Source organism: Peromyscus eremicus, chromosome 9 (genome assembly GCF_949786415.1).
Source record: "Peromyscus eremicus chromosome 9, PerEre_H2_v1, whole genome shotgun sequence".
Taxonomy (NCBI): domain Eukaryota; kingdom Metazoa; phylum Chordata; class Mammalia; order Rodentia; family Cricetidae; genus Peromyscus; species Peromyscus eremicus.
Window position 1 is genome coordinate 62,779,058 of NC_081425.1, and position 21,789 is coordinate 62,800,846.

A 21,789-nucleotide genomic window follows, 5' to 3' on the forward strand; every position below is an offset into this window, starting at 1 on the left:
GCTCCAGCTGCATGACTGCACATGCATTCAGGAGCCAGACGAGGGTTTTTGCATCTTACATGATCAGTGTGCGCTGGTGATCAAGTACTCGCCGCCTGGTCACTCAATCAGCGCATGCGTGGTGTAGCTTTGTAGGCCCACCTGTGCCTTAAAGAGCCTACCCTCTCTCTGTTCTGTTCCCTCTTCCCCCCACTTTCCCTCTCTCTGCACGTGCTCCTTTCTCAGGCCTGGTTCTTTTGTCTCCCCCTCCTTCCTCCTAATAAAGCTCTGCTACTAGGTAGTCATGGCCGTGCCTCCTGACCTTTTCTCGAGGTAACCAGCGCCGCTTATCATTCATTCCATAGCTGCATATGACATATTCAATATGTGTAAATTCAGTGTGAAAATACACAACTTCTTTTCTGAATGCAAATTTTAATAGCATTGAAGTTTATTGAGTTGTACTGACTTGCGGTTTGGTTAATTTTGGTGTGTGGTATTTTTACTCATTTTCAAGTTTTTTTAATGATGAAGTTTATAAAAAAAATATGTAGAGAAATTTACAATAAATTTTCAACACACTTGAAACAAGGATGGGTTCTGTGGTGAGGCGCTCCTGTAAACCCAGAACTTGGACAGTGGAGGCAGAAGGATCAGTTCAGTGACAGCCTGAGCCACATACCTAGTTTGAATCGAATCAGGAGTATATAAGATTCTGTCTCACAATAACAAAAAGTCAGTGAAATTCTCCCCTCACTTCCCGTTTCTGCAGATCAACACTTTTTTTTTAAAAGCCACTGAAGGAATGCTGGCCTCACACTTATAAAAAAAAAAACAAAACTCCTCTCATACAACATAGTGTACACTTACACCAATGGATGTGACCATAGTCTAAAGGGCTATTCTCAAGAACTCGAGAAGGGCAATAGTTCAGCAGTCGGTCCTTGGCCATTGTCGGGGGGGGGGGGGGGGGGGCGGAGGGGAGGGTGTTTTCTCTATCGATCCGGAGGTCAGTTGAGACATCTCCCGCACCCTTCCATGACCGGCTTTTCCGTTCTGAATCGTACACCCAGCCTCCTTTAACCATAAGAGGGATCGATGGTGGGAATCTTCGGGCCACAAACACTGCTCAGAGAACTCTCGGAAACCAAGGGATCAAGGCTAAGACATGGAAGCCTCTAAAGATCAAAAGCCCGGGCTCACCACCACCACCACCACGCCTGCCTCCCAAACCCAGGGAGGAGACTCCGGCCGAGAAGAACCCCTCCTGGGGAAGTCTCCCGGTCACTCCCATCACTCCTGTCACCGTCAGGAGCCTCCTAGACCTAGTCGCTACACACACACATTTGCACAGCAGGAGAAGGCCCGTTGTAGCCACACACAAGATGGCAGCCACGCACCTACCGAGGAAAAAGCTTCGCCACCACTCCAGCGATGCGGCTCCCTAGACTGCGGAGAAGCCCTATTGGCCGCCGCAGGCAGCGCGAGACCCGCCGAGAGCGGCGCTGACCAATCAGGAAGCGGCGCCCTCCGAACGGCGCGCAGGGGCCGCGGAACGCGCGCGGAGCGTCCTGGGCGCTGAGCGGCAGCGGCTGTGGCCAATGGGCGTCTGGGCGGGCCGGGGAAGGCGGGCGCCGCGGACCGGCGAAGCTCGCTGCCGGCGCGAGTCTCCCGGGCTGAGGTGAGGGCGTCTCTTGACAGGCGGCTCAGGTGTGAGGCGCGCCGGGAGGGTGCGCTGCGGGTCGGCCCGGCTCTCCCCGCGCGCGCCGGCGGCTCGCGGTTCCGGTAGCTGAGGCGGCCCGGGCTCTCAGTTGCGTTTTCTCCCTCGTCTGTCTTGGGGCGCTCGCCTTCGTGGCTGGGGGTTCCTGAGCAACTTGGCTGTGACGGGCTGTGGGCAGCGAAGCACAGAGTAAAACGGCGAAGCAGGACTCTGGGAGGTCTGCACACTGGTCCACTCCACAAGGTAAGATTCCACACGCCCCGAATAAGTGAAATCACCTAGGAGCTGTAGTTGATTTGTATCCGAGGAGCGATTGACTGACACCCCACCCGCAACCCCACGATCAGTGAAGTCAGTACTGACAAGGTGTGTGGTCGACAGCTCTTTGACGTGTGCAATCTTAGGATGGTTGGTTCTCTGTCTGTGGACGAAGAAGACCAAGGTGGGGAGGCCAATTTACGTTTAACCTTAGATTGGGATCGTCAGAGCATGAACTAGACTGCCACATGCAGTGTGGCATGCTTTCTGCATCAGAAGCTGTTTTCCTATTGTTATTGTCGTGTGGGTTAAATTGGCACACATGGGGTAATTAAAAACGTGCCCATTTATGTGTGACTTACACACCGTAAATGTCATGCCTATCAAGGACCCAAGGAGATAGTGGAGTGGTTGGTACCTGAGCCTTTTTTAGTTTAGTGGGTTTTTTGTTTTCAAGTAGAAAGGAATCGTACATCTAAATAAAAGGGGGTGTATTTTCTACAAGATAAAAGCGTGAGATCGGAAAAAAGGGGGTGTATTTTCTACAAGATAAAAGCGTGAGATTGGAAAAGAACCAAATTTAAAATTCTACTGCGAGCGGGGTTGTGGTGGTGGCGGCGGCGGCACACGCCTTTAATTCTATATATCGGGAGGCAGAGGCAGGCAGATCTCTGAGTTCCAGGCCAGCCTGGTCTCAAAAAACAAAACGAACAACAAGAAAAATTCCCCTGACAATGAAATATTAGTCCTGCCTCAGGAAGGTAAGCTTGTGGTTTAAATTTTTTTCTTAACATTTCTGTTTTGCAAAGTTTCTCAGTTAATTATTTTTTTCTTATGTAAATTAGTAGCTTTCAAGCTACCCTGGTGAGAGCTTCTTTGGTTGGTTGTTGTTTGCTACCTGGAAGCTCAGTCTAGGGGAGGATGACCTGGAACAACTCATCCTCCTGTCTCCATCTGCCCTTTGCTGAGATAACAGGACATTGAGTGAGTGTGCTGAGGTGGAAGTTACTAGAAGCATCCTGGAAGGCAGCTGGGCAATGTCTCTTAGTGCCTCTTAGATATCTGTAGACTTAATTTACAATGGAAAGGTTGCTTGGTGAGAGGTACAGTCCCTGGTTTATAGTTACCTTTTAACATTTTGCGTTTCTGGTGAGTCTCATTACCAGTCTGATACATACTCCTTTTTGATGAACAGATTTTTCTTCAAGTTTCTGAGATTGTTTCATTTTTTGATATTCTGAAGCATATCGGGTTGGTGGTGTATGCAAAGCCTGTTGTGGGGTCAAGACTATGGCTCAGTCAGTAGAATATTTGCCTAGCTTGTACAAAGCCCTGGTTTGGATCCTGAGCACTTTGTAAGTCCAGTGTGGTGGCACATGTAGGTTATCCCTGTACTCAGGAGGTAGAGGCAAAAGGATCAGAAGTTCAAAGCCATCCTTGGTGTAATAGCCAGTTCAAGGCCAGCCTGTCTCAAAAAGAAAAACAGAAACGGTGTATTCTACTTGGCACTCGGTGGACAGTGGCTTATGTGTTTTCCCGTTTTGAGAAATTATTGGTCATTATCACCTTATTCCTTTATTTTTTTCCTATAAATTACTAGCTATGATTTTCTAGAGTACTAAGTGGCTTTTCCCATGAGTCTTTTCTGTTATTTTCACCTAAACAGTTTATTTGAAGAACTGTTTCTATATCCATGGTACTTAATTGGCTATTTTTCAGAATTGTACATTTCTTCAGTCCTTTGAGGATATCAAATATATTCACATTTGTTTTAGAAATATTTAATCCTCTTAAGTTCAAACCCCAGTTTAGTGGGCTTGTTACTTCTCATTTTCACAATACAATCTTCTTGATGTGTTTCAGAGTTCTCATCTCCTTGGGGAGGTTTCCTGGCATCCTTTTGTGTTATGATTTTGCTTGGCATCATCTTGAGTTTTTCCTGTTTCATGCCTCATAGAGGCCTCCCCAGCCTGTTTCTGTTGACAGTTCTCTTTTAGTTTTAAACATGACTGTATATAATTTTTGAAGACTTCTGGTTTATGATGTGGGAAAGACAGAAAAATTTACCATGTATTGACTAACATTTTGATAATTCAAAAATTTTTTTATTAGTTCCACCACTAGATATATACCCTAAGGAAACAATCAGAAAAATGCACAAAATGTTTGTTCCAGTATTATGTATAATAGTTTAAAAAATAAAGTCTAAATGTCTGATACAGAACTTTATATTGCCAATTAATAATTTTTAAAAATTTATTAGAACACTTTTGTATGAATTATTGTCCAAAGCATATAATGTAGCCATTTAGTTATATAAAAATATTAATGATGGGGGAAAGAATAGATATTGTGAGCATAGAAGAAGTATAAACACTAATATCTAAATTTTGTTTTAAAATTATATACTAAGAGGATAATTGCTAACATTGAATTCCTCCTACGTGTCAGGTACTATTCTAAGTGATAATTATATCCTCACAACAGTGTATGAGGCGGTAACTGTTAGTACTCCTGTTTTTTAAAGTTTTTATGAGGTATTAAGAGGGACAGCTTATTGATTAGTAATACAGTGTGTTAACTAGCATGTTAAACATGGGCAATAGGGTTATGGGCGACTCTTCTCTGTACTTTCCCAGTTTTGGTGTTTTGTAGATTTTATTTAAGTTCTGTCTATTCTTTTCATGATGCTTTGAATTATTTTTAGAGCTAGAGTTGTTCTAACAGTATCTTTTTCCTCCTACTGTTTTCTCTTTGTTTTCCCTGAAGAATGTTTGCTGCATTTGTGGACCAAAGCATGGGATTAATTTTTATTTTTGGAAAGACAGTGCCAGTGGTCCTCCTCCAGCTGTCAGTTTGGCGTTAATGAAGATGCTTGCCTGTTTTGCATGGACTGGTCATCATTCTGAGTGTCTCTTCAAGCACAGCTCTGTTTGGAAACTCGAGTATCCAAGAGTTTGGGTAATGGCATAAGACATCCTCTGAGGACTGCAGAGTTTATAGAGACTCCGTCTGGACTCTCCAGAGTGGCACTCTTGATTCACTGAATTTGGAAGAATTTTATATAAGTAACAACAAAAGATGGGAGAAAGAAATGGTAGGTCATGGAGCACATTGTTATAGCCTGTCCAAATGTTTATAAACTGTTCTAAATTATGGAATTTTAGGGTTTTCACTCTCAGTTATTTCTTTTTTCTCGCCTCTACTCCTTTGGTATGTGTGTGACATATATGCACATTTGTGTGTAGATGTCCACATTTGTGAATATCAAATATCAGGATTGGGTTATCTTCCTGTTTCTGTTTTTTTTTTTTTTTTTTTTTTTTTTTGGTTTTTCGAGACAGGGTTTCTCTGTGTAGCTTTTGCGCCTTTCCTGGAACTCACTTGGTAGTCCAGGCTGGCCTCGAACTCACAGAGATCCGCCTGGCTCTGCCTCCCGAGTGCTGGGATTAAAGGCGTGCGCCACCACCGCCCGGCTTTTTTTTTTTTTTAAAGCAGGCTGGTGCTTACAAATGTGCCTTACCTCAGTGCACAGTGTTACTGTCCATATGGTTGCCTGAGATAGAACAATACAGGTCATTCTAAAGTCTTTTCACAACTACTTGGGTGATCTGTTCTATGGAGCCCAGACTAGCCATGTCGGCCTCCAAGTTGGGCCTCTCCTTCTTTCTTCAGCTGCTTTAGCCTTCCAGATGCTGGGGTTACAGGTGTGTGCCACCATGCCTGGCTTCTAGTGGTGGCAGAAGCCTATCTAAGCACAGCACAGCATGTTTAGACCTGAGTAGCCTTCTATTTGAAAGTAATATGACATATAAGGCCCTTGATGTCCTGGCCCCTTCCAGACCTCTGAGTGCCACTTGTCATCTATTTTCTTCTCTCAAGTTTCTTTTGTTTCAAATCTTAAAACCTTGTAGCTATGCTATAGGGAATTAAAAGTTGGCTTCATCTTGTGGAGTGTGTGTCAGAGAAATCACACCCCTCCTGAGGCTGCTTGGCAGTAGCCCTAATTAACCAGAGATCTGCTTTGGGAAAAGTGACTTTCCCAATAGGAGTTGAGACTCAGAGGACTCAGCCTCTTAACCTTTGAAGATTCTGCCTCCATTGTCAAATTTGCGGTTTAGGATTTAATTTTTATTAAGTATACAATTTATGTAACTGAACTAATACCTTAGTGTTCCCAATGACTACTCAAGTGGTCTTTCTAAACGACAGTATATCTTTTTTTTTTTTTTTTGCTTAAGATCCTATTAATGTTAAGTAATTTTATATTGTTGAGAGTTCTACTATGTAGCCTTGACAGTCCTGGAACTCATAGAGATCTGTCTGCCTCTGTGTTTGACATTTTAGGGTTTTCTGTTACTTCTAAATATAATGTAAATATGAGATTTGGGTTTTTTGTTAACTTTGATTACTTGTGTCATTTGTTTTCAACTTGAAAAACCTCTAGAAAAGTTTTGATTAAGATTTTTGTTTGCTGTATACCAGAAATGATAGCCCTTAATTTACATGAATTCCATTGCAAAAACCAGGTAAAGTTAATATTAAATAGTTTAAAAATTATTTTGTAAATATTTTTTTGTGTGTGTGTTTGTGTGTGTGTGTGTGTGTGTGTGTGAGAGAGAGAGAGAGAGAGAGAGAGAGAGAGAGAGTAAGTAAATGTAAGTGCAGGTGCCTGTGGAGACCAGAGGTATTAGATTTCAGGTCTCCCTGGAGCTGGAGTTGTGAACTGCCCAACATGAGTTCTGGGAACCAGACTTAGGCCCTCTGGATGAGCAGTATGCACTCTTAACCACTAAACCATCTCTCCAGCCTCTATAAAAGACTTTTTAAAAAGTAGTATTGTTAGGCATTTTGTTATTTCAGCCGTCGTTGAGATGTTTCTTTCTGAAATGATCCCCTTCTACACATAGTAGAGGTTGTACCTTGGAAATGTTAAAGATGTATATTATCTATATATATGCCCTACTATGATTTTAACCTGGAGTCATTCTTCCTGTTTTCTAGTTAAAAAAGTGTCATTGAAGTTTTTAATTTTTTTTTTTTTTTTTTTTTAAGATAGGATGTCTTGTAGCCCATGCTGGCATTCAACTCACAGTGTAGCCAAGGATGACCTTGAAATTTATCTTCCTGCCTTTACCTCCCAAGTACTGGGATTATGGGTTGTACTACCACCAGTTTTATGCAGTACTGGAGAGAAAAATCCAGGGCTTCATATATGTGATGCAAGCACTCCTCTCTTAACTGAGCTGCATCCAGCACCAATTTCTGTTATTGTTTTTCGAGACAGGGTTTCTTTATGCAGCCTTAGTTGTGCTGGAACTCACTCTGTAGACAAAGTGGCCCTGGAACTCATAGAGATCCACCTGCCTTTGCCTCCCGAGTGATGGGATTAAAGGTACGCGCCACCATAGGTAAGATACTTGAGTCGTATTCTTTATATCTAGTTCTTTGTAAGGAAATGTAGTGGGTAGCCATTCCAGCTTTGATCTGGAAGTTCCAACCCCCATTGAAACTTCGGCAACTGTCACGCCTACAAGGCTGGGCCAAGGGATGCGCCTGGAGACCTGAGATCTGGATGGGGAGCTCTCTCTGTTCCGGGACCCTGGACGGTAGAGGTGGGCCAAGCAGAGCTCCAGAGAACACCGCTGGACTGCGATACACCTTCCCCAGACCCCGCGACCTATCTATCCCTTAATTTGTAAGTTACTCCATTAAATAAATCTTCTTTTAACTACGTGGAGTGGCCTTAATAATTTCACCAAAAAGGAAATATGACCAAAATCTTTTTTTCCTCAAGAAAAGTGATAGACTTTTAATTTAATCTTCATTTCTGTTTAGAAATGAAGTAGATTTTTCTGTAACTTATACCTTAGAGAAATTGGTGTACTTCTATTAAACTCTTGGATTATTCACTTTTATTTCAGGTGATGCAAGGAGTTTCTGGATGAAGCTTCAAAATGATGGTAAAGTGGACTTTATGTTTGAAAAAACACAAGATGTGCTGCAGTCACTGAAACAGAAGATAAAAGATGGGTCTGCCACAAATAGAGGTGTGAGAAGTGAAAACTTTGGACACTTCCTACTAATGTTATATACTCAGTGTGGTATAATTCTTCTATTGTTTATTATAAGCAACAAATAATTGATTTTCTAAGACCCTATTTTGGGGTTTGTCTACTTTATGTATGCTCTGCTTCTACAAACTTGCTTTTCCATACATACCATAAAAGTGGGTAAAGCTGACTTTTGTAAATGATAACTATTGAAGATACCCCTCCCCCACACACAATATGTGTGGCTCAGAGCTCCTCTTAAGCACTGGGCTTAAGCACTCCCCCTCCTTAGCCTCCCTAGTAGCTGAAATTAGGCTACGTTTTTCTCCTTTATTTATACTTACTCTTTTTATACCTTCATGCCCTTGAAGTGGAAGGGAAGAATAGTACATAAATAATACCTGCTTCTTGTATAAGTTTAGCATAAATAGGAAAATCCAACAAAAAATGTCTGTTCCATCATTTAGACTGGTCCGTCTATATGATCCATTAGTGATAGAAGGCATGGTCAGTATGTGTAAGGCCCTGGGTTCTTTGTCAGCATACAATAGTATAAATATTGCCTGCGTCAAACAGAACTTTCTTTACTAGTTTTGTGAAAGCAAAGTTTTAGTTTTTGATTTTTCTATGTGTTTTCAGCTCTAGTTGGTTGTAGAACATGAGGCTCTAAATGTAAGATCCTCCACTATTTAGCTCATGAGGATATGGTTGTAAAGCAGAAATGTCCCCAACTATTGATACTTCTGGGTGCTCTCGACAGCTGGTCTGTTGTAGCCCTTGATCTTCTAAAAGAAAGTCAGACGACAGGAGCTGGTAATAGGAGAATTTTTTTTACAGTTATGTTTAGAAGTGGGAAGGGAAGAATTCTTATGTTTCTCTACCTGTCCTGAAACAGTATTAAATTGTGTGGGAAGGATGAAGTAAAGTCGGCAAATAATGTGTATGTAGATTTAGTGAAGATACAGGTTAAAAGTTTCTTTCGGAACAGGTTCCTCTTGTCACTGCCAGAGGCCTTTTTTCTCAGCGTGGAATCTCTGCTAGACTATGGGAATGACATTTCAGACTGTGACAGTCTATTGCTTATTCACTTTTTTATAAAGAAACTTTCAGTCTTTCTTGAGTCAGATATATGTTAGTTTGAATACAGTTCTGTCACCTTAGCTATTGACTGAACTAGCTAACCTCCCAGCCTCATTTTCTTTGGTCTCTATTGCAGGTGATCATAAGACTCTCAGAGGTCGTAAAGATTAAATGTAAATTGTTTAGAATTGTAGTTGGTGACCTGAATAGAGGTGATGGTGATTGAGTTGATTCCTTTTTTTTTTTTTTTTCCTCTCTCTTAACAGACTGTGTCCAAGCAATGATTTTGGTAAATGAAGCAAATATAAGTAACAGTCCAACAAAGGGTATGTTCATTGCTTATTCCAATCCTAATAGTCTCGTTCTTTCCGTGCCAATCTTAATCTGTCAAGTTAATTAAAGGTAAACTGAAATAACATATAAGATCCACATTGCTAAGTTTTATGAACCACAGTTTCCTTTGTGAAAAGTCCTACTCCTCTAGAGATAGGGAGCACACTCCTACCAAGCTCCCAAGGAAAGTGAAAGTTAATTTCTTCTTTAGAGTCTAAAGCACTGTAAACCTGTTTTCTATAAACATCACTGTTAGGATGCTACATCCATTGTAGGTAAGTTGATGAATATTTGTTTTTGTTTTTGTTTTTTTATTCAACTTGGTTTCAAATTCCGATCTTCTGGGAGCTAAGCATGTTTGGTTTAAAAAGATCAAAGATAACAAATTCAAACTTTATTCATAAGACTTCTGACATCAGATGTGTGCATTTTCTGAAAGTTTCCAGTTTTATGTAGCTACCTGTGAGGTGTCATACTTAAGCAGTCAGTACCCCAAGACTTGCCCTTACTTGAAATGTCAATCACAAACCGTGGGCCTCTGTTACTTCTGACTTGCCTGCAAATCAGGGGTTCCCATTATACCCACCATAGGTTTAATAATTTGCTGGAGAGGTGGTTCAATGGTTAAGAGTGTTTTTTGCTTTCCAGAGGACCCAAATTCAGTTCCCAGCACCTATGCTGGGCATCTCATATTCACCTGTAACTCCACCTCCAGGGGATCTGACACCCTAATCTAGCCTCTGTGGGCCATTTGCACATACTCTTCCACACACAGATATACATGTAGATACATCATATAAAAATAAAAATAAATCTCTTTTAAAATTTTTGCTGTAATAGCTCAAGAAACTCAAGGAAATTCATTTCGTCCTCTTAGCAGTTTATTGTGAAAGTGTTATAAAGGGCACAGGTAAACAGCCAGGTGAAGAATGTGGGAGGCCTCTGGAGAAGCCTGAATGCAGGTACTCCAGTCTCAAGTTTGGGGAGTATGCCACCCTCCTAGTATAGGAATGCTTTCACCAACCTAAAAGCCTTTGTCCCTGCCCCCATTTAGCACATCTGTGGAGATTCCCCACCCCCACCCCTTATTTAGCACATCTGTGGAGGTCTCATTACACAGGCATGAATGCATGAATCACTGGCCACTGGTGATTAACTCTGTCTCCAGCCTTTCTTACTTCCTGGACTTGGTTCAGTCTGAAAATGCCAACCCTGTAATTGTGCTTTATTTTTTGTTTTTTTGTTTTTCTAATGGAACAGCTGCCATGCTGAAACTCTCTAGGGATTCTAGTTAGCAGTCATCTCAGCAAACTAGACAAACATCACCAAAGGTCAAAGCCTTTAGAAGTGTTTGGAACTAAGACCAAAAGTTGCAATAGAAGATGCTATGCTCATTCTGTCACTGGGGATTGTAATAATACTATCAGGAAGTAGGGCAGATCAAATATATAATTCTTGTTATGCCACATATATCAAGAGTAGAAAAGATAGTCTGAAGTTATTTTATCAGTATCATCATTTCATAAATTTTAACTTACCATAACTTTGCCTTAAGTGTTGAAAGTGCATTTACCAACTTTTCATTTATACTGTAAGATATTCCTAGCAAATTTTGCTAGTTTTTGTTTTAGTATCAAAAATTAGAGCCTTAAAGTTTTTAACTCTATGAAAAAGTTGTCTAACATGATGCCAGTATATTTTGGGGAATTTTTTTTCTCAGTATTTCAATTTCAGTACTAATATGCATTTTTAGGATAGGTTCTCTTTAAAAAAAATTCTTTCCTTTCAGTATTCTTCAGTAACATTTGGAATTATAGGGGAAGAAACTTTTGTGTGTGTCTGGTATTGGAGGCTATAAATTAAACTCATAAAAGAAAATTTGCATTCTAAAAGGTATACAGGTGTATTAATTCAATGTACATAGACGTGAATACTCAGCATAGCAGCAAGTTTTGAAAACTGGTGTCATGTTAGGAAGGAAGGTAAGGCAGAAGGGCACTTCTAGAGCAGATAGCTTCTTAGAAAGGAGTGGAGAACAGAGAAGTAGATGTGACTATACTATAGACTGTAAGAGTGTCTGTATGGCATGGTGCTAGCATCCTGTATTTTCATGTGATGGGTCAGTCTTCTGGTTGAATCTTCTGGAAGAGAAGATTTATAATTTTCTTTTTCTTTTAGGATCCATTTTTTATTTTAATTAAGGGGAGATAAAACCTTTTGCTGCATGTGTTGATTCTCAGAAATTTCAGTTCAGAACAATCCTTTTGCTACTGTAGCACCTCTGCACCCTTTCATATTGAACACACCCTTAAGGGATTACAGCAGTGTTATAGGAGGGTGAGGGAGAGGCTTTTAAGTGCAGGAAAGGAGATGGTAACAAGGAGTTAATCCTAAGAAATATTTCTTTTCCTCTCTAAAATAACTTATTTTCGACTCAGTTGGGTTTTTGTTTGGAGTCATTATCAATAGAAATACTATATCATGATTGTATGTTTTATATGGTCTATTCACCTGAATTGGAACAGTTTTATCAGAACAAAAATATATCTGTTTGCCAGTATAGAAAAACAAAAAGGCTTGATGTTGAGATCAAAACAAGCCCCTGGAGATCTAATCTGTACTCCCTAGATAATGATTAAACCACTAGTTACCTTTTCTTCCTTGCTTAGTTACAACTGTAATTACTTGTTGTTTCCCCCATAAAAAAGAACAAAGGAAAAAACAGAGTAGGGGGTAAAAAGATACACAAGGGAATAAGAAATGATAACCAGATCAAAAGAAGTAATTAAATGCTTTAAACACTTTCTCAAACAAAAGGAAACAAGAGATAAACTTAACATTTTATGGTCTTTAAAGGCCTTAAAACACCATGCCATTTGTCTATAAAATGTAGACAGAACTACCAATAATTGATATTCTCCTGAAATGACTATTATTTTGATTAAGTTGATATCAAACTCATTATCCAGGAGTGCTTTCTTCTAAGTTTTTAATTTATATTGAATTATTTTAATAATACTTTTGAAAATATTGACAATCTTATTTCTGAGTCTCAAAAATCTTAATATCTTGAAATTTTAGTGTTCCATATGGGCTTAATTTCTAATCAGTGAAGATAACATTTGGCTGTTTTAGTGAATGATTTTTAACTTTCTATTTGTTTTGCTCGTATTTGTGATTTTTCCATGTAGATCATATACCTATGACTCAGAATGAACAGGAAAACAAATCAAATGCATTTCCCTCTACATCATGTGAAAACTCCTTTCCTGAGGACCGTACCATTCTGTATGTATATTATCCATGTTAATACTCCTTTAATATGCTATTTACTAAATATCCCTAAGTAATTACCTCCTTTTATAAAATGTAGCTTAAGATGTCTGTGTTTTATTAATCATCTGAAATGCTGCCAAATCAACTTTGAGAAAAACCCCCAGATACTTGGAGTGTTAAAATTGCCTCCAGTGTCAGTTCAGTGTTGACAGCAGCCGTCAGAGTATCAAGTGTGAGAAGAAGCTCGCTGTTTTATCCTGTTTCCTCTGCCACTAAGTTCAGTGACCATTCCTTAGCTCTCAGGAGACTTACACAAGAGCAGATCTGGAACCTGACGGACAATAGGGCTGCAGGAAACCTCCAAGTGCCGATGGGACTCCTAACTGTTGCTCTCATCTTACTGCTTTCAGCTGTAAAAGTAAACTGGCTCTGTAAAAAAATTGTCACGGAAAAAAATCTTATACTGTTTTTACTTTCTGGTCTGTGAAGATTACAGGTAAACACTGTTTTACATGTAGTTTGCATAATTTTATAAATAGTAGTGATGTCTTGTTGGGTTTGTTTGGTCTGGTTTTTTTTCAGACAAGGTCTCACTAGGTAGCTGAGACGGGCCTTGAATTGTGACCTCAGCCTCCCAGTTGAGATGTCAGTTTGAGTCTCACAACAATTTAATATGTTCTTATAAAAATTTAAGTTCACACTTTTATAACTCCCCTCACTGGATTTTAGTAGCTCACAAAACTTTTTTATTAGAAATGCTAACCCAGCCGGGGCAGTGGTGGCACATGCCTTTAATCCCAGCACTCAGGAGGCAAAGCCAGGCGTATCTGAGTTCAAGGCCAGCCTGGTCTACAGAGCGAGATCCAGGACAGGCACCAAGACTACACAGAGAAACCCTGTCTTGAAAAACTTAAAGAAGAAGAAGAAGAAGAAGAAGAAGAAGAAGAAGAAGAAGAAGAAGAAGAAGAAGAAATGCTAACCCAATATACAACATAGAATCATGTTAGTTTTTAAACACAGACTCAACCATTCTAATAAGATATTTTTTTCACAAAAATTTCTGCCCAACAAGCATAATTTTAAAGATTCATTTTGTTATTTTAATTATGTGAATATAGAGTCCTTGATGCTTTTAAACACAGTCAAATTCTATTACATTCTTGTAAATGTTAGAACTTCAGTTCCTTTCCATTTTTGTCTGGTCTTTATAACCTGAGAGCCATACTTAACGAGTGGAAAAGATAACAGCAAACTTATTTTTTAGAAACTCTTCATTCTCTGTTATGAGCCATCTTTCTCCCAATATTATTTTCTTATTCTAAGCTTAGCATTAATTTTTAAAAGTTTTTCATTTGCATTTTTAAAAGCCTCAGTTCTTACCAGGCTCAAGTCTTAATACTACTTTCCTTATAGGTTTAGACCAGTATTTTTGCTTATAACTGATCATCTTTCCTTTGTTATATTCTTTTAAAAATTTCAGCTGGGCATATAGCACATAACTGTAATCAAAGCACTAAGAAAGCAGAATCACTGTAAGTTCAAGGCTGTCATTGAGTTCCAGTCCAGTCAGGGCTTCATTGGGAGACTTGATTGATGATAGATAGATAGATAGATAGATAGATAGATAGATAGATCGATAGATCGATCTATAGGCTTCTCAAAGAAATTAAATTGATTTCTTTAACCACTAATCTATCCCATTAGGTATGCTCCTGATTGCTCACTTAAAACTTCATTTCTTTATTGCTTCTGAGAGCTCTTGGACTGGGCTGTCACTCAGAGATCAGACCTGATTTCATATGTCTGGAGAGATCTTTTCAGATGAAAGAACATGTCTAATTAGGCTCAGAATTTTCTTCTTTGTGTTAAGAATTCCAAAGCTGCAGCTCACTCTTGATTAGAATTCTGTTTGTTTCTTTCTTTTGTTTTTCTCCCGAATGCTGAGATTTTTAAAGGCATGCACCACCATACTGGTGACTAGAATTATTTAAAAATAATTCCATTTGGATTTCCCCTGCAGGTTGTGAGAGTTTTTTGTTTTGTTTTATGTTTTATGATTTGTGTGTGTGTGTGTGTGTGTGTGTGTGTGTGTGTGTGTGTGTGTGTGTTTTGTTTGGTTAGTTTGTTTTGTTTTGTTTTTCTTTAAGTAGTTAAACCACTTAATGGGCCAGGTGGCAGTGGTGCACGCCTTTAATCCCAGCACTCAGGAGGCAGAGCCAGGCAGATCTCTGTGAGTTTGAGGTCAGCCTAGTCTACAGAACGAGATCGAGGATAGGCACCAAAACTACACAGAGAAACCCTGTCTTGAAGAAGAAGAAGAAAAAAAAAAAAAAAACCACTTACTGGGCCAGTAGTCGCATAGGCAGGCTAATAAGCTACAAGGTGAGTTCTCAGCCCTCTGAACTGCTCAAGTTCAAACAACATGTCATAGTGGTAAAATCAAGTATGAAAAGTCTTAGGGGTAGAAAGTATGCTTTCAGCATTTCAGTTCCATTCCACATAGGTGATACTTGAAATTTGTAAATGTAGTAAAACATTTAATTTTTTTTTAAAGGGTGTCTCTGTTTATAAAAACTAGCTTAATTCATTTTTCTTAGAGCATTTTGCTAAAATTTTTAGAGCTATGCCAGTGTGCAGTTTTGGCTAACACACAAAGTAACAGTGGACTCCAGCTGATAAAACACATGGGCATAGATATAAATCCCTTGGTTTCTCATAGACAAGCACATGAATCTGGCAGATTAACTTTTGTATATGTACACGCATACCTGTATACATTGACAGAGGCCCGGAAGTGTGGCACAGCAAGCAGTGTAGGCACTCAAGTGCAACCAGGAAGTGGGTGCTAAGATGCTACTTCCCTGATCCAGGTTCTTCTGTTTGCACAGTGTTTTACCTAGCTGCCCCAGCTAAACGCTTTCGAATTCCTTGTTTTACGTGTTACTTCATGATGTATTTTTAATTTAAATCTTGAGAGATGGTTTTAGTAGTTAATGTATATATGTGACCCAACAGCTTTGAGACTGAGACAGCAAAAGCAAACAAGTCTGATATATTTTCCTCCCTCCCTCCCTCCCTCCCTCCCTCCCTCCCTCCCCCCTCCCTCTCCCCCTCCCTTCCCCTCCCTTCCATTTGTCTGTCCTTATCGTCACATATATATTTGCTTTGTTTCCCTGATACTGTGGGATGACTCTAGAATCTGAAAGGTAATAAGGTCACACTCTGCCCCTTACCTATACCTCCACCCTATATTCATGACTCCTAAAACAGAAGTAAAGGATAGAGTGTCTTTTTACTTAACAAAATTCTCTGTAGTCACTTTGCAGCCTCTCTAAATCCCACTTTTCTTACGTTCAGGGTTACTAACAGCAACATTGTTCTCAAGACACATTCAAACTAAAAATCCTTTACCCAAAAGCTGGCAAGCAAATATAGGTATATATGTGTTGGGTCTAACCAAAGTTCCCAGTCACCTTATCCTTTTTGAAGAAAAAAAATCTTAATGCTTATTTAGTTGATTCTGTTTGGTGTTGGGGACCGTGTGTATGGAGGTGTGAGGGCAACTTGTTGGAGCTGACTCTGTCCTTCTATCATGTGGGTTCTGGAGGTCCAATTCAGGCTGTCAAGCTTGGCAGCCAGCACCTTTACCCACTGAACCATCTTGCCAGCAGCTTTTTTTCTTTATCTCCAACATTATATTTTCAGAGGGTTGTATTAGGTTTCCATTATCTTTTGAAGGCCCGGTATTCTGTCTTTTCCCCCAGTAATGTAGTCTTAAGAAAATTAACGTTCCCCTCTGTAAGATGGAGGTGAAATTGGGTTATATTACTTGTGAGTCTTACATGAAGTTGCTCTTTTCCTGCATCTATTTACTAAAGTGAAACATGAATAAGAAAGAGTGATTTCTAAGGTTTAAACTAGTGTTTCATTTCCATGTTTTCTGTTTGCTTACTCTTCTAAAATATAGATACTTTCTCATTTGTTAATTTTCATAGTAACTAGAACTGGACATTTCTTAGTTTTTAAATAATTTATTTTTAAGAAGTCTGCTTTTAAACTAGATTGGCTTTCTTGAAATCTTAAATTCCAAATTACAAGTTTTACCAGCATACTTACTATTAAAATATTTGTCCTGCGTAAGTCTAGTTGCATATTGCTTTAGTAATGGCTACTTGACTTGAAACTATACTTAAGTGCCATGTGGGAAAAACCATATGAAATTATATTGGAAGAGTTAGAGAGATGGCTCAGTGGTCAAGACGCCATGCTGCTTTTCCAGAGGAGTTTGGTTCCCAGAACCCACATCATGTGTTCAGGTCCAGGGGATCTGATGCCCTCTTCTGACCTCTCCAGGTACCTGAGCATACATGACATACACACACACACCATAAATAAAAACAGTAGTAAAAATAAATCTTTTTAAAAAGTATATTATGAACTGTAATGAAGATTATTGGCTATTATGCTTTACATCCAGAAAATGCTTAGAAGGAACTTGGCACCCAGTCATACAAAGAAAGAAATTCTTAGCACTAGGTTAAACACAAGAAAATAAACTTAGGCTGGGCATGATTCAGAGGACTATAATCCTAGCACTTGGGTGTTGGAAACAGGAGGATCAGGAGTTATTTTTATCATATAGTGACTTCTAGGCCAGCCTGGGCCTCGTGAACCTCTGTTTCAAAAAACTCAAAACTGAAAGGACCTGAGAGAATAAGAAAATACCAAGTCTGGAGATAAAAGACTTCAACAAGTAACAGAGTGCTAGTAGACAAAAATAAGTTGTTCTTGTTTTTAATGATTTATTTTATGTGTGTGGGGGTTTTGTTGGTGTGTGTGTCTGTCACCACATGCCTGATACCTGATGCCAGAGGAGGTCAGAAGAGAGTATCAGATCCCATGAGACTAGAGTGGGCTACCATGTGGATACTAAGAATCGAACCCTGGTCCCCCGGGAAGAGCAACTATTGCTCTTAAATGCTGACATCTCTCCAGACTGAAAACAAGTTTTTTAAAAAAGTTTTAGTATCAATATTAAAAGATTAATAACAATTTTATGTAAAAACTCAGAAAATTTATTTTCTGCATATTTTTCCAGAAAACTTTCTCAGCTATCCGTTTCTTAACACAAAGGTGAGTGAAAATATAAAAGATAAGATTGGAGAAATCATAGTGTTTGAGACGTGGGCGTGTATGAAATTATTTTACAAAAGTAGACATAAAAAGTCTCAACAAATGTCAAGCCATTTAGAAAATAATAGCAAGTATTAGAAATAGAATTGTTAATACTATAGAAAATATTTTTATCAAACCACTGCCCACATCACATTAATAAAACCTTAGAAGCATTTCCTTTAAATAAAACTGGCCTCTGGAACTACTACTATCATAGTTATTTTCCAGTATTTTTCTAGAATTTGTAGCTAATACAGTAAGATATCAAAAAAAGTTACTGAAATGTGTAAAGTAAAATTGTAGGTGTTCATAAGGGAGTATGTGTGTCTGTCTGTCTGTCTGCCTGCTTGCCTGTTGACAGGAATTTATATGCATGCAGGTGCCCTTGAAGACCGGGAGAAGGAATTGAATTCCCTGAAACTAGAGTTATAGGTGGTTCTAAGCCATTATGTGTACTGAAAACTGAACTTTGTAACCACCAAGCCTCAGATAATCTTTTAAAACCCACCTGTCACCCAGGCTAGGCAAATGTTCTACCAATGAGCTGTGTCCCCAGCCTGCTATAGATAATTTAATCTGCCTAGAAAGTATAAGATTTAAGTTTAATCTATTGGTTAAAATGTGGTTCAATAAAGTGAAATTAGAACATCCAAAAGAATTATCACTGTGATTGATTTAAGTTTATGTCTTAATTAGAATTTCTGTTGCTGCAATGAAATATCATGACCAAAAAGCAAGTCCGGAAAGAAAGGTTTTCTTTGGCATTGTAGTCTGTCATTAAAGGAAGTCAGGACAGGAATTCAAAAGAGGCAGGAACCTGGAGGCCGGAGCTGACGTAGATGCCATGGAAGGGAGCTGTTTACTGGCTTGCTCCCAGTGGCTTGGTCAGCCTTTCTTATAGAACCCAAGGCCACTAGCTTAGGGGTAGCCCAACCCACAATGGGCTGGGCCCTCCCCCATCAATCACTAATTAGAAAAGGCCTTATAGGCTTTCTTGTAGCCCAGTCTTACAGAGGCATTTTTTTAGTTGAGATTCCTTCCTCTCAGATGGCTTTAGCTTAAGTCAAGTTGACATAAACTAGCCAGCACAGTTTATTAAACTATAAACTCCATTCATTCTTAATCACATTAAAAGTCACCTTGACACTTGCTGAGCTATAGCTTATTATTATGGATATTAGTAAATAGAGAGGAGGGGAAGCATCAAACACTACACTTTTCCTGTACTAGTTATGTGCCATGATAACTCAAGAGTTAGGAAAATTTCTTCTTTGTAAAATAATTTCAGCCAGTGAGATGACTCAGCAGGTAAGTATACTTGCCTCAAACCTAACAACCTGAATTTGATCCCTGGAATCCACATGATGGAAAGAGAAGACAGACTCCCAAAAGTAGTCCTCTGACCTCCACGTGTACATACAAAAAACAAATAAGTGTAAAATTATTGCAACCCAGAGAAGTCAATAATAATGATGTATTGGTTCATCCGAGTTGCATCACAGTTGCAAGTCTGTGTCCCCCATAGCCCAAACAGGAGCAGTAAAGCACCTCCCATCTAGCTGTGGTGAGGACAGTTATTTGGTTTTAAACTTCTAGTTTGTGAAGAAGCAATAGTCTTATAGAAAGTAGCTGTACAAGTTTTCACACACTTTAAATGACCACAAAGCCTAAGTGAAGCATCATGACGGTTTGGCTGAAAATACTCAAACTCCACTTACCAATCTTTGCATCTCAAAGAATGAATTAACAAGACCTTGGAAACTGACACCAGTACTTGTGATTCATTCCTTCCTGCCCTCATCTCCCACAACATTTTGAACTTGAATCTTCCTTTCTAGGACTACCAATTAACTTACATTATAGTAGGTGGAGAATTGAATTAAATAATATCACCACTAGGTGGCATTAGCTAATTTCCAAAATGTGAGACTTAACACAGACCAAGTGACAAAATTCAGTTTTAATAGATACCATAAAACGAAGAGGAGGATGCATTGATACTCTGTTAAAGGGGAAAAGAATACTGGAAGCAAGCATAGCATGAAGTTTGCGTTTGGGCAATTAGGTGATATGGGTCATTAAAACAAATCCAACTTTATTTGTTAGAAACACCTGCTGAATTGTTTTGGGTACAAAGATGTGATGACAGAAGCTTGCTTTAAGAAAGTGGGTGGACAAGAGAAAGAAAAGAATAAATTGTTAAAAATGTTACTAATTAGTAAAGCCTGCTGACAAGGGTCAAAGTTAAAGGTTGACACAGCCATGTTAGTGAGAGTTCAGTTAGTAGCTACTGACAATAAAGAAAGAACTAAAATCCAATCTTTTTGTGTAGGAGTGATTGGGCATCTAAAAGGGTTATGAATTAGAGAGCAATCTTGGGCTCACATAAGAACTTAAAAATCTTTGGTCGGTGTGAATGATGAAAAGAGCTGCGTCTGTTGACATTTAACATTATTATTAAAGTGAGGATGTAGCTAATTGGTAGAGCCTGTGACTACCATGCACAAGGTCTGCTATCCCTAGGATCAAAACAAAATGCCATTGTCATTGAAGTTAGAATTCCATTCTCCTACAGAAATTGGAAGACTAATAATGCCTCCCCCAAATTACTTTTGTTCTCCAAAAGCATTGCTTTCACATCTTTGAGAAAGATAATTTTGTATAGGAAGACATACATAGGAAACTGGAAGGTATAGAAAATTCATGAGTGTTAGCCCCTCTCCTTTGAGAAGGTGTAGGGAGGACCAGCAGTATTTATGCCCACCCTTAGATCCTAGAACAGCTTCACATTCTCCTGGTAGTATGGAGCTTTCTCAGGAAGAATTTGGGTTTTGCTAGGTTTTTGTGTTTTTAACCATTCTGTATATCTAGCCAATTCCTTATACGTGCATGCTAAGATGTACTATATTATTGAGCTGCAATCCCAATCCCTCAGGCTTTTTAAAGGAAGGTATCGATCATCATAGGCATGTGGGCAATGCCTACCAGGACCTATGCCAGAGTTTAGTTATCTTCTAGTGCAGAAGTTTGGATAATGTCCTTATTTGCTGAGATTTCTGTAGTTCTCAAAAGACACGTTTGGGTCTTTATTAGAAAATATATTCTTATATCTGTTTGGTTATTTTTATTTATATATTTTTTTCCAGAGCTGAGGACGGAACCCAGGGCCTTGTGCTTGCTAGGCAAGCACTCTACCACTGAGCTAAATCCCAACCCTGTATTTGGTTATTTTTATTAATCAAGGTTTTGTCGTTTTTTTTGTTTTGTTTTGTTTTAAATGTGTGTTCTTATTGACTATTAATTCCTCTTAAAGAGATGGAAGAATAATCTGGAACTTGGTCAAGAATTTTTATCTGAAGATGTCCATCAAAGCACTAATGCAGAGACAAATTGGAAATAGTTCCAACATTAAAATATTTACACTCAAGTGATAGGATATCATTTTACCCATTAGACTGAAATCCCCCTTCATTGATGAAATTGTATACATAACCAGTTGAAGGAACTTGTCCCCTGAGGAAGAAAAATGGCAATATTAACAAAAATTGGTTTTCAGTACTATAATGTGATCGACTAACAGGAATGGCAGAAATAGCTGTACATCGTGAAGTTGCTTCACATATCGCTGTTCATCAAATGATGTTTTGTAACCTCAGAAAGTTCCTTGTGATTCATTGTCTATTACATACTAAAATACCAAGTGTTTGGGGGTTTTTTTTGAGGCAAAAGTAAATAAAATATCTGTTTTAATGTATAATAGACAGTAAAATATAATTCAAATTCTTTGAAGAAGTTTAAAAATGGGGTTCAAAATACAAGAACTTTTTTTTCAGATTTCTTCCCATTAGATTGAATGCCATCCAATTTTCTTTGTCAGTTTCTGTTGTTCTCAGAGTATCAATATAATTGACAGCT

The 21,789-nt window shown here is 38.9% G+C and overlaps 2 protein-coding genes across 3 annotated transcripts in view; one reads left to right on the top strand and one right to left on the bottom strand.

The window, feature by feature from the left end:
• Cab39l (calcium binding protein 39 like) overlaps positions 1 to 1,507 on the bottom strand; it is a 120,865-nt gene extending 119,358 nt beyond the window's left edge. The window contains exon 1 of the mRNA XM_059273552.1: positions 1,384 to 1,507. The gene's annotated coding sequence lies outside the window, so the exon portion shown is untranslated. The remainder of the gene's footprint in view (positions 1 to 1,383) is intronic.
• Positions 1,508 to 1,549: 42 nt separating this feature from the next.
• Positions 1,550 to 21,789, top strand: part of Setdb2 (SET domain bifurcated histone lysine methyltransferase 2) — a 66,541-nt gene continuing 46,301 nt past the window's right edge. Inside the window, exons 1-5 of one of the 2 annotated variants that reach the window (XM_059273546.1) lie at positions 1,550 to 1,942; positions 4,727 to 5,054; positions 7,882 to 8,007; positions 9,357 to 9,416; positions 12,615 to 12,711. In XM_059273546.1, coding sequence (XP_059129529.1) covers positions 5,039 to 5,054; positions 7,882 to 8,007; positions 9,357 to 9,416; positions 12,615 to 12,711 — 299 coding nt within the window. In that variant the 5' untranslated portion in view covers positions 1,550 to 1,942; positions 4,727 to 5,038. The remainder of the gene's footprint in view (positions 1,943 to 4,726; positions 5,055 to 7,881; positions 8,008 to 9,356; positions 9,417 to 12,614; positions 12,712 to 21,789) is intronic. The other variant, XM_059273544.1, reaches the window with a different exon arrangement.